General features: G+C 34.4%; 2 protein-coding genes across 2 annotated transcripts; both read right to left on the bottom strand.

Moving 5' to 3' along the window:
• Positions 1–2,783: 2,783 nt before the first annotated feature.
• LOC124460210 (glycine-rich cell wall structural protein 1.0) lies at positions 2,784–3,092 on the bottom strand. Its single transcript, XM_047010640.1, has one exon. The coding sequence runs from the start codon at positions 3,090–3,092 to the stop codon at positions 2,784–2,786; it is 309 nt and encodes a 102-aa protein (XP_046866596.1).
• A 3,152-nt stretch (positions 3,093–6,244) lies between these two features.
• Positions 6,245–7,765, bottom strand: LOC6642410 (mucin-5AC). Its single transcript, XM_002065521.4, has one exon. It carries the CDS (start codon positions 7,763–7,765, stop codon positions 6,245–6,247), a length of 1,521 nt encoding a protein of 506 aa, XP_002065557.1.
• Between the last annotated feature and the right edge of the window lie 5,880 nt (positions 7,766–13,645).

The raw sequence follows: 13,645 nt of genomic DNA on the forward strand, positions 1-13,645 counted from the left end.
GATATTGGTAATGCTGGGTTTGCGATTTAAATAGATTAAAAGTTACTGTGATAAGTAAACTTTTACCCTCTGAAATCGATCTCTGCCCTACATCGGATACCCCAGATTCAACTTAGTAAAAGTATCTCCTAAAAAGCCGCTCCTTGCTAAAGTGCAATCTGAAAATGTCTACTTTCCCAAAAATAGAAATGGTAGAAACTTAACAAACCTTGGTGCATTTATAATAAAAGAAAGAGAGTTTATCAACCACCCTTTGAATGCGAAATCTTCTAATAACTAACGAAATGGATAAAGTGTCCCATTTTAGGAATACCTAAATGCTCCTCGTGAAAGTCCGTCCCAACCTTTTTGACCATTTTTTTAAACAATTCCCTTAGAACCAAGTCTTGCAAATCGGTAATTATTTCAATGATATAATTATATAACTGGAAAGCTTAAAGCTGGAAAGCCCTTTATGCTCTAACTGTCTCCTAGTCCACACGTTTTGAAATCAAAAGTCGGCCCCTAATTTTTAAGCTGTTCTTACTGTTCTTCCTTTTGGCACTGCTTTCTGTTTTCACACATCTTACCTTCTACCTTAAATTTTTGAAAAATAAACACATTTCTCAGTGTTTGATATATCCATTTTATTCAAAATTTTGATTTATTGTTCGTGTATCGGCTAAAACATTTTACCGGCCATTTTACATTAACCATGGCGATGATGACCATGACCGTGACCACCACCAGGACCAAAACCACCACCGCCATATCCTCCAGGACCATAACCACCACCGCCATATCCTCCAGGTCCAAAACCACCACCGCCATATCCTCCAGGTCCAAAACCACCACCGCCATATCCTCCAGGACCATAACCACCACTATTGGCAGAGGCTTGGGCGCTAGCAGCAGCAGAACCACCTCCAAATCCACCTGAATTTGAATTTGCGTTTGCATTGGCGTTAGAAGAGGTTAAACCACCTCCATAGCCTCCGGGACCACCAAATCCGCCTGGACGTGGGATTGCTTGGGCACCAAGGAAAGCCCATAAGAGAATCACTCCTAACACGAGGAACTTCATGATTGTTGTTATTGATTATTTTTGTTCTGATCTACAGATGCTTCTGTTCATGGCTTTTATACTCATTTGCAAGAGCCATGTGCAACTGGTTTCCAAAAATTTGTTTATGATCCAATTGAGGCAGGTTTTTTAATTTCGGTTTGAGGTAATTATATTATTGTTTTAAATACAGTTAAAATGACATAAATTTCGAGATTTTATATTGCAATTGATATGCGAATTGGAACATGTTTGTTGGGGTTTACTTTGTTTGTGACAAAAACAGGTGGACAATTAACACAAATGTTATTAAAAATATCATCAAGCTATGAAATAAGTCCGAAAAATAATTTATAATAATGAACAATGATAATTTATTTGAGTTTTATATGAAATCGATGATTTTTGCTCCCTTATAAAGAATTACATAGGGTTTCAGTTTTCAATTAGATTAGCTATTTGTAGGATGACAAGAATTGAATTACTTTTTTTCTGGACTGAGTAATCTGAAGTAAAGCAAACCTTGTAGTAGGCTACATATAAATCCCCTTGTCTACTTATATAATTATCCATATCAACGCTGTGATAGCGATGACATTTAAAAGAGACAACTGTGATACGTTCTTCGTATCTGAAATGCTCGCAGCGAAAAGACGAGTATTTTCAAAGCGGATAATAAAAATCCATTGAGATTGCATTATTAAACCAAGAAGATAATAAACTATTTTACCTCTTACAACATTGTCTCCCAAACACACATAATTCTTATTTCTAATTTCGAAGTTCATTACTATATTTCGATAATATACACTGATTTTGATAAATCTCGTGGCTGGATTATTGGCTATTTATCCAAGTATAGTCTCTCTCAGACACAGTAACGTACAGAGTAACTTTTTGGGTAACATTTTTTTTTTATAGTTGAGTTTGACTTCAAAACAGACATTCCAAGTCTCATTTGCAATTTCCCAGAATTTCTCCATTGGAGTAAGTTCTCCAAAAGTAGGAGATCACTGCTGCCTTTAGCATTAATATCAATTAATCCATAGAATGATAAAACTTTTATCTTTTTACCGATTTACAGATATTTTGCTGTAATCAATTTAATTTGATAGTGGGTCGTTGTTAACTTTTATCATCTTTGTCGTTAAATGTCCCTTTCAGGTACGTTTTTCCTAACCAAAAGTAAGTTAAGTAAGTTTTTAACTTTCAAAATGTATCTTATTGATATAATACGTTCACAAGAAAGAGCAATATACATATATCGAAAAAAAAACTTGTCTCTCATAATCGATTAGGTCGAAAGGTATCAGATTTATATTAAGTATTTGCTTTTATCAGACATCATAATCATCATACATAGTTCAATGCATAGCAAATTAAAAAATAGCTTTATTTATGTTTTTTTTTTGAATTTTTGAAGACGGCACACTTCTACTAATAGTACTAGAGTAGAGATTTTTCCTTTAAATTGTGTGTAATCTAGCCCACTTTTAGGCTAAGTTAGTTAATGCCATTGACGTCATAACAGTATTTTTTTCTTTTAAATTATTCATAAACGCAACTAAATAAACAATATGTAAAACAATCTTTTGTTTAAAACGAAAATCAAATCTTTTATTCAAATGATGTTTGTGTCTATTAACCAAATGAGGTTTCTTTTTCTGCTGATGATGGAGGCCGGTCAGAGTTAGACGCGCACACACGCCCCTTTTTGCGAAATGAGTAACTTCAGTATTCTTTATCCACGATTGCCACCTGGTCCTCCATGGCCGTGTCCGAAGTTGCCTCCAGGACCTCCGAAATTGCCTCCAGGTCCTCCATGACCGCCACCACCTCCGCCTGATTGAGCATTGGCGTTCGCGTTGGCAACAGCACTAGCATTACCGCCATTACCTTTAGCATTGGCACTGGCATTGGCAGTGGCAGATGCAGAGCCACCGCCACCGAAACTGCCACCGCCGCCGCCACCGCCATGCGGGTTTGGTCTAGCCTGAACGGAGGCCAAAAGAGCAAAGATCACCACGACGAATAGCACAAAGAACTTCATGATAAAGTGTGTTGATCTCGACAAGAAGCGCAGCTGCTTTTATACCAGGCCAGCGATACTTTTTTGAACCTAGTCAACTGGTTCTGTCGTGTAGTTTATTAACAAATTAATACAGATTATAGTCTGTTTGTGTATATACCCCATATACAAATCTATTGATGACCGATTTTGTTTAGCATATATTAGCAGGCATAAAAAAAATAATAAGAAAACGAAACGGACGTGTGACTTTTTTTTGCACTTTTTTTTTTTCATTGCCCATCTGTTGAAATTATTAGAAATTTGCTAAACTGGTTGATCAATATAAAGTGATAGTCCAAAGTTTGATTTAAATGGCGAAACTTTTTGTGCATACTTTTAGGCTTGAAAATTTGTATGCCCTTTATGAGATCGAATTTCCACAAAAATTTTGTTAAATATTCGAACTAGCAACAGATGAAACTCATACTCAAAATATATTTGAAGTTATGTTTTTTATGAAATACTTGTGGATTTGATTTTTCTAGATTATACAAACTTTTATACCAATGTTATTCAAGCAATATCAAGATATTGTGGGTATATTTTAATTAGAATTGAATTTGTTTGTCTCCTTTATTGATTTACTGTCTTTTAGATAAAGATTTATTAACATCGATATACTTATATTCAATAGTTTTAATAAAAACTATTGGCCAGAAAAAAAAAATCTGCAAAAATTTGTAAATATTCAAAAACTATTCTGCCTAAGTTAGCTTGCGCTTTTGGATTTTGTTTATGATAACTCTTATATTATTTTCCGAAATTTTCACACAGATTATTGTCTTAAGAAATCAGCATCTTTGATCTGTTTTCGCAGAATTTACATTTTAGGATCTTTGTATTAACAATTTCTAATTCATTTTAATTTTGAACATTTGGAAATTTCATAATTTTTCTTAGGTCTACAAAGTGTCTTGGTATGCCGTTTTCTGGTTTAGAAATTTGTTCGTCCCATCTCTTTCAACATTTCGGTATGAATAACTACTCAACTATTTGATTTTGCACAAGTCGACTGCGAAAAACCTTCAATTCAATTCACATTCGTTTTAAACTGAACCCGCATTGAACATGCATTTTAGCGCCTTTTGTTTGTCAAGTTCAAATGGAAATTAAATATGCGATCGGTTTTTTTTTTATGACCAAGCCCAAAGAAAAAAACCCTCAAAATGAAAAAGTGAGGCAAACGTGATAATCATAGCCAAATGGTTAACGAGAAAAAAAAACCTTTAAGCCAAATTGATCAATGAATAATCGTCACAGAAACAAACACAAAACTGATTGGTCACTTAAACAAGATTCAAAGTTTGTCCATACCCAGTCAACATCTATCCATCCATCTATATATCTATCCACGTGCCCCTGCCATGCCGGAACACAGTGAGTTTTGTCTACGATTCGTACAAAAATGCCCAAAAATGTATGACGACTACTTTTCGTGCCGGTTTTTACCTTTACGCGCAGGTGGGCAGCAGACAGCAGCAGCAGCAGCAGCTCTAAAAGTTGTTTTGTGGGCTGCTGCTACTTTTTGGTGCAGGAGTGGTTCGACTTCGGGCTTGGGTTTTGGTTTTGGTTAAAGCTTCAATGTGGGTACCAACAATAATATGATTCATTAGAAGAGCACTGAAGAGACTAACAAGAGTGCAAATATGCATTAAATGTGCCTCATAACTATATCATGCCGAAGTTGTAATACTCTTTTAAGATATTAATATGAAAGGATGAGAAAGGATCTGCAACAATTAGAAATGTTACCAAAAATGAGAAAACAAATTGGTCTTCCAGGAGGTGGGACCATGATTTTCCAATTTTCAAATGCTAATATCTTTCACAAAAACTGTAAAGTACGTCGTCAAGATCATCAAGATTATCAGTTGTCCACTTAAAATTCGTTACTCACAGTCTATTAAAGACACAATAGATGTAAAACAATGTAAAACGCTAGTGGAATTAATCAGTCTATTAAGATAATTAATTTGTAAAACAAAAAAAGAATATAAAACTACAATGATGACAATGAACAACAAAAAAAAAATGGATTACCCTAACGCAGTTCTTTCTACGAAGAAAGCTATTCGAGTGACAGATTCTTGATAGATAAATAATGCAATCTTAAGCTAAATATAAATTGTTTACACTTTTAATTTTTGATGCAAATATTGATTAATTTATTGCTAAATAACTGATAAAAGATTGTTATATCTCTGGCTTGGGTATAGAAGCATCGTATTATCGTAAGGTTTATACAATAAAGAGACTCGAATCATATAACAAATAAAATTGTTTATGGTAAAATAACTCCTGCTCTTTCTATGAACCAATTTCTGAGGGATAATGTTTTCAAAGGAAACAACTGCTGACTCCCATAAACAACTTGCACTGGATTATATATCTTTGATAAAAAGAAATTGTTAATTCAACAAGCGATTTAAATAACGTTTGGTTTTTGTGAAATGTCATTCAAATATCTAAAATTCCAATGTACTTTATATCATTTTGCCATTTTGTTTATTTTGCTTGACCAAACTCAAAATCCATGTCACTTCATTTCATTGAAGTGCATCCAAGTTTCATGGTGAAATATTTCTTTGAATCAATATTATGTCATAGTTGGCTGAAAGCGAGAGAGAGAAAGAGAAAAATCACCACATATTTTTCCATTTTTTATGCATTTTGTTTTGTTTGTGGGATTTGCGTAAATCTCTTTGCAAAAATTTAAACACACACACACACATAGACACACAGAAAGAGCCACAGAAAGTGTTTTTAGTTGTTTGTTTTATTTGTAAATTCATGTTTTATTTATAAATTATAAAATCGTATCATTTCTTTTAATATTTCATATACATTTTTTATTTATTCATTTATTGTTTTTTTTTTGCACCATTTCTTTAAATATTTTTCGATTTTTTTTTTGTTGGTTTATTTTATTTGGTTTATCACATGGAAATATTTTTTATATTTTAAGTTAATATTTCATAGTAAACTTGTTTAGAATTTGAACAAAATATTGCCTAATCGCTCACACTCCATTTTATTTTATTTTTTTTATGGCAAGTTGACCTTGACAAGGCCACATTTTTTTTGCTGTTGTCACCCTTGTCAGACGTTCAACGATCTTCGATCTATGATCTTTAATTTAATCGATTGGTACGAACCACCGATGAATAGCCATAGAGAACCTCCACGCCATCGGAGTTGAAAATGCGTTCAATGCGCGGTGCACGTGTTTGTATGGGGCGTGGTGTGGTTGTAGTAGTTGTAGTTGTTGTAGGTGTCTCTGTGGTGCTGGTAGTGGTTGTGGTGGTGCTGGTGCTGCTAGTTGATGTTGTGGTTCTTTCATTGTTAAGCAATAGTTGTTCGCTTACTAAAATTGGTGCCTCCGTTGTTGTAGTGGTGCTGAGAGTCGTTTCTGGTGCTAACGTTGTAGTGGTGCTGCTACTTGATGTACTTTCCCTCGCCAAAGTAGTATAGCTAATGGGATTGGAAGTGGTTTCGCTCGCCAATGTGGTATAGCTTATGGGATTGGAAGTAGTTTCCGGAATAGTGGTGCTTGGACTTGGAGTAGTTTCGGGCGTTAATGTGGTGTAGCTAAAACTAGCAGGATAGTTGGCAGTGCTGCTCCTGGTAGAGATTTCCGGCTCGAGTGTAGTAAAGATGTCATTCTCAGGATAATGGGTGGTTGGAAAGATTTTAGTATCCACTGTGGAGTCAATATGAACTTCTTCGGGCCTAGTGGTGGCAGCTTCAATAAGATTTTGTTCAGCTGTCAAGGTGGTGGTTGTGGGAGCATCTGGAACTGCTGTAGTTGTATCCGGATCTTCTTTAATTGTGGTGGGTAAAGTTGGTTGGGTTTCAGTGGTGCTAGTGCTTAAGGGTGTAGTGTCAGCTGCTTCACTGGTGGTGCTTTCGACTGGACTTTGCCATACACTATTCAACATTTGATAAGCATCCACTATTTGGGCTTTATTTTCAGTTAGATGGTGCGTTTCCTCCAATTCGTTTTCGCTCAACAAAGCTGACAGATCCTCAAAAAGTGGTGGTTCAGTACCACGTTCTTCTTCTTCCGATATGATACTTCCATCGGCAATATTAGCACTGGCAAAGTAGTTCTTAAGCGATTTTCCAGAGGTTGTGGTTTCTATACTTTCAGTGGTGGTTTCCACTTGTGGTTCTTCAGTCACCGTTGTTGTCTCTATTAACTTTTCAGTTGATGTCTCTATTAACTTTTCAGTGGTCGTTAGCAGTGGTTTGTCTGATGTGCTGCGATTAATGGTCACATAATTCCTAATAGTTGTGGCTATGACCCTAGGATCGATGGTGGTTTCTCCTTCTTCTTCTCGCTTCAGCTCGACTCGCTCTCGTTCCAATTGCTGCAAAACCGACTCTGGCAGCGGTTCTTCTGTTGTGTCCATGGCACTTTCAGTGAATTCTGTGAAAGCCAAACCCTCCGGATCGGTGGTAAATACAACATTCGGATCGATCTCAATGGTAAATGTTTCAGTTTCCACTGTTGGCATCGAGGAGAGATTAATCTCATCTTCTAGAGTCGAATTCGCGGTAGTTGTCACTGGGTTTTCAGTGGTTATGCTGGGTGCTGCTGTTGACAGCGCTGCGATCGTTAAAAGTAATATTAGAGCAATTATTCGCGGCATTTTGTTAAACTATTTGTTTCGCTGCTTGGTATGCGAGGTGACAATGAATCGAACACTTGGGGCACCCGGTTGGCCTCTCTCACTCTCTGTCTCACACTATTTCTTTTTTGTTTTTCACTCTGAACTGGTTCACCGCGTTGCTTGCTTGAAGGCTTCGTATAAGCTCGACGCTGTTGTGACTAGTTTTGTTTACGGCGAGGAACTAAACCGTTTTCAGCCTCGTCTCGGGTTTATATGTTGTTGAAAACAAGAAATATTTGAAAACCAATCCACAGCTTGCCTTTTGGTATTTTCAGCTGCTTTGCCAGACGTTTTGGTTTGCCTTTTTTGTTTCCACTTGCTGCTTCGACTCCTGTGAACTTGACATGAAGTACCTACCGACATGATGATAGAGTGTGAGGTAATGCGCGCACACACACTTGGCCCAGAAACATCTTTTTATCTCATCGAAAAATTTCACTTTCAATGCTCTCAGCACCTGTTATTGAGTTTTTGATTTTCGCCTGTTGTCTTTTGACGGCTTAAAACCGGCTTTCTGGTATGGCCAATTAAACAGTTACAAGTTGCTGCGTTTTTAGCGATTTTTTCTCTTTTTTTTTTGCAGTTATTCAACGTTGTGGGTCTTCGACTTCAATTTGAATACCTAGAAAACATTTGGCATTCTTATCGATTAGCTGAACGCACACTTCAAAAAGTTCGTTCTAAATATTGTCAATACAAAATTTATGCACAATCGCTTGAAAAAATTTTTCTTTTGTTGCCATCTGAGTTCCGGTTTGGTATAAAATATTTTCAGCCTTTTCAAAAATATCATAGTTGCCATAAAATGATGACTAACTAACAAAGCTTTCAATACATTTGTGGACAGGGCTGTATTAGGTGAGTGGCTAATGAGACAGCCATCGAAAAAATGACTGCCGATTTAACACAACGAAGATTAAGTACTCTTTCATGGATTGTTTTACCATGCTACTAAGTGTATTTTTCGTACGTATAGTTAGAAATATGACTTGCTATGGTATTAAGCAAAAGTGTTTAATATATTTCAATATATTTTTTCGATGTGTAATAGCACGGACAAGGGGAATTTTGTGTCTGTGAGTCATAAATTTTAGTCAAATTAACGCTTGCCTATCATTTGGAGCTTTCTGAAATAATTTGTGACACTATTCTACTTCTATACTTTCTTTATAAATGAGTTAAATTTTGACCTTAAGTATTTTTTTTTAAAACTGAAATAGTGGGTAAGAAATTTTCATTTTCAAAATTCTAACCAATTTTATAAAAATTTTAAGATTCACTTGCTTTTTATACTAATAAAAATGTATTACATACATTAACTTTCGTCTTAGAAGTGGTTAAATCTTTCTGAATTCGATAGATAGATATATGTATAGTCCTCCAACTCCTTTTCTTAACCTTTTTAAACTTAAGAGTGTTTGTACGGTCTTAACTTTTATTATGATATTTTTAGCGTTTTTGTTTGTTATTAGGAAATTTCAAACAAATTTTAAAAAACAATATAAACTCATTATCTACAAAAAGTACTTATTATTTCTTTTATGTGGTGTATTTCGTTATCAAATTAAAAGGCAGTTTTATTTATTTTTAAATTTGGAATTCACAAATACATAAAATATGTAAAACAGAGACAAAGAAAAGAAAGAAGAGATAAAGATTTTTCCAAAATAGAAGACTTTTTTTTTGTTATTTTCACTTAATTTAAAACTTCACATCTCAAATAAAATTGATGTCTAATTTTCTTGTCACAAAAAAACTCTTTTGTTTGAAAGCATTTTTTAGCAAGTTTTATTTGTTAACTTCGCCTAATCAATAACCGCTCCTGTTAACAACAAATGTATTGCCAGATAGAATGCGGTTCTGTTTGTTTGATTTGTCAACTGATTTCCGAGTATACCACATTTCACATTTACTCAATAATTTCGAGTAATTTAAGGTCATAGAATTCTAACGAATTTTAATCACCCCTCCAACAAATCGTTGCCTATTGAATATTTTACAAAAGATTCACATAATTGATTTTTCCAACAAAGGACAATGCAAACATTTACCCTTGGTTTATTTTTTTTTTTTGAGGATTTCACTTTTGTGTGTATTTTTTAATGAAATTATAACTCTTTATTCCTTCTATTGTTTTCATTCTTTAACAATGGCCAAAGTAAAAGCAACTTTTTTTCAGTTTTCATTTGTTTCTCTTCGCAAGTGGCAGTTGAATTGAGAAATTCGTTAGAAACAGAAACAGAAAATTGCAAAAGCGACTTTCAAGTTGTTTGGCAAAAAATTTATTGTTACACAAAAGTTCTTAAGAGCCATTGAGAATGTAATGGAGAAGTCAAATCCAAAAGGGAACAGAAACTTTCACAAAAATTGTACATACATAGAAAAAGTATTTGAGAACATACAAAAAGCAATTACTTGGCAAAATTAAATATAGTAATTATGTTTTTTTCTAAGTACTTGTACAAAAATTAATCAATAAACGTTTTTGTCATGTGTTCTAATTGGAACATTTAATCACAGACATCAATAACTAAACAAAAGTTTAACAAATTTCTTAGAAATAAATGTAATTTAAGACAAATAAATTTGTTTAATATTTCTATTTATTGGAAATGTTTTGAGATTTTAACATTTAACTTGTAATCAGCTTTCATAATTGAACGAACTTCGATTATTTACATTTACCATTGATATTTGTTTACGTTGTGCAACTTTTTCTCAATTCTAGTTAGTTTATGGGCAAATTTTCGCTTGACTCAATTTCGATTCTAATCGAAATTTTGCCTTTTGCCCAATTTAAAGTAATTTTGTAATTTCAATGAAGCGACTATAATCGTTGGGCAATAAAATGCCACGCCTCTTCTAGCACTACCATCAACATAAACATCGTCATCATCATTATCATCATCAGCAGCATCATCATCATCATCATCATCAATAGCATTAGCATTCTGGTTGGCAAAGGCGACACTTCAAAGTGGAGAAAAGGAAATATTTAGAAAATTAGAATTTAGAGCAAAAAGCAATTTGCATGCGAAATGTTTTTCTCTAATGATTTTCCAAAAAGCATTAAAACTTCAATTGGTTGTGTGTGGGGCGAGGGCGAGGAAGAGAGGCAAGAGTCGTTCGAGGAAAGGAAAATTACATTTTAAAGCAGGAAAATAAATAAGTTTGATTTTAGTTTAAAGTATTTAAATTTCAATTTTACGCCATAAAGTAGACAAGCAGTTTATCAAATTTTCGTTTCTCAAACTAATTTGCCTGCTGCCTGATGGCATTTATTTCTCAAGATCTTTGATGACTCAGTAAAGAGGACCTTAAGAAGCTGCCAAAAATTGTTCAATTCAATTTAGCCAAGTGCCACTTGACCCACAAGGTGTTTACCAAAGGACAACAAATTTGTTCAAGAACTTTGTTTATTTCTTTTCTTCGTCTTTTTTTTTTGACAAGTTTTATCTCTTCTTTTCGTTGTCATCGTAAAAATTCTTAGACACGAGTATGTCATAATCTTGGAGTCGGCCACGCCCTCATTTAGCTACAGTTTTTTTCTGCTGAACTCAACATAAAATGTGTTATTCTGGTTGTTCGATACATGAAGTTTCATTGTAGTTCATATTTATGATTATGATTACGATAATGTCTCACATACTTTGGATTCCTTTCGCCCTGTCGTCCTCTAACTGTGTGTGGTGGTTTCTGTCGAGTTGACATAAAAATTTGTTTGTTGGTCAAGTTTTGCCTAATGACAGTTTGTGGTCAGTTTTTGTGGCTGTTGGGCAACTAATTATTATGATGCCACAATATTTGGAGTTTGATAGGCCACAGGGAAGTGAAATTCTTTCTATAATATTGAAAGTTTTCATGGTAAATCATTGTTATCGTTTGGGCAATTTAAGTCGAAACTCTGTTGGAGAGATAACAGAGATAGCCAGCTAACTGTTTATGTTCTTTTATACTCTAGAATTACATGGTATCTTACATGACTTTCCTGATAGGCAGGATAATTGAAATATTATTTAGACTGGCGCCACAAGATTTTTGATGCCAATTTTATTCTTTAACCTCGTATCGGATCGATTTTGTAAGTGAAGGTTAATTATGAAAGATTTTCTAGTTCTAGTTCTCAATATACGCTTAAAGTAAGGAAAATTTTAGCTGAGTAAGAGGAATGTTCGTAGTCAACCTGACAAGAGAAGCCTCAGTGTACGTAAGAACAACTATTTAAAGTTAAATTAATAACCTTTTTACTAAGATGCTTCAGTTGGTTTAAAGAAACCAAAGGGAATTAGGGACAAAAACAAGGACACTAAAGAAAAAGACAGAGAATGAAACAGAGGAAATCTGGGCAACTTTCCTTATTATTGTTGTATCCATGGCACTAATGACAGCCGCAGCAAGCAAAGGAGGCGCCCGAATAACTAAATCAACAAGACAAACTAAAAGCACTAACCATAGAATACATAGATGCGTCAAACTCAAGTTTTTTTGATTACAAATGCTAGCCTGAGTCTGGAACCCCAGAGAACTTCGGCAAAAGCCGAACAGCGTAGAACCCCAGAGAGCGGTCGCAGCGAGAGCGAAAAACGTTCGCTCGCAGCACTGTCGCTACGCATCGAAAATAATTCAGTCTGCCACAGATCGTGTCGCTGTGTTCTCGTTCTGCATATGTATGCGTAGGCTGAGTTAAGCAAGCGAAGATGTGACCGTAGCTTTTTCAGTCGCTGGCTCGCAGACTTTTTGAGTTTTCGACGAGCTAGCGAAAATGAGATGCGACGATGCCAATTTTCTTTTTACATACATATTTTATTAATACATTTTTATTTACTTTTTTTTTTAAATATATTTACTCTTTTAATTTATAATAATTATTAATTTATTTACTTTTTTTAATTATATTTTCTTTATATGTATACTTAATAATACATATATTAATGAAATTTAAATTTTATATGCTATAAACAATTTTAATAATAAGAACATGGCAACAATAAACAAGCAATTGAGGAGTGTGATCGGTTTTGTTTTGGTTTTAGTCGTGCCCCCTCTTTTTTTTCTCTTCCTGCTTCCTGCACTATTCTTGACCGCGCTTTTTTTCATTCTTCTTTATTGCTTATCTTATAACTATTTATACTGAAAACCTGCATAATAAAGGTCGCCGCTCGAATTCGTTACCGATTGCAATGTACAGTATGTACAGTCGGTATCCAGGGAACACCACGAGGAGGCCATTGCAATAGCAATGGGGTCATTTACGAATGACCTTCGAGTCGACTTGAGATGATTAAATTCACATTAAATCTTCTCCATGTTCCCCACCTAAAAAAAAACTAATAAATAAATCCTGAGCAAATCTATATTTTAAAAAATTACCCATGACGGACGGACTTTCCCAGAATACCGACTCTGTAGCTTAAAACCGATCACACTCCTCAATTGCTTGTTTATTGTTGCCATGTTCTTATTATTAAAATTGTTTATAGCATATAAAATTTAAATTTCATTAATATATGTATTATTAAGTATACATATAAAGAAAATATAATTAAAAAAAGTAAATAAATTAATAATTATTATAAATTAAAAGAGTAAATATATTTAAAAAAAAAAGTAAATAAAAATGTATTAATAAAATATGTATGTAAAAAGAAAATTGGCATCGTCGCATCTCATTTTCGCTAGCTCGTCGAAAACTCAAAAAGTCTGCGAGCCAGCGACTGAAAAAGCTACGGTCACATCTTCGCTTGCTTAACTCAGCCTACGCATACATATGCAGAACGAGAACACAGCGACACGATCTGTGGCAGACTGAATTATTTTCGATGCGTAGCGACAGTGCTGCGAGCGAACGTTTTTCGCTCT

The sequence above is a fragment of the Drosophila willistoni genome, assembly GCF_018902025.1.
Source record: "Drosophila willistoni isolate 14030-0811.24 chromosome 2R unlocalized genomic scaffold, UCI_dwil_1.1 Seg167, whole genome shotgun sequence".
In the NCBI taxonomy this organism is placed as follows: domain Eukaryota; kingdom Metazoa; phylum Arthropoda; class Insecta; order Diptera; family Drosophilidae; genus Drosophila; species Drosophila willistoni.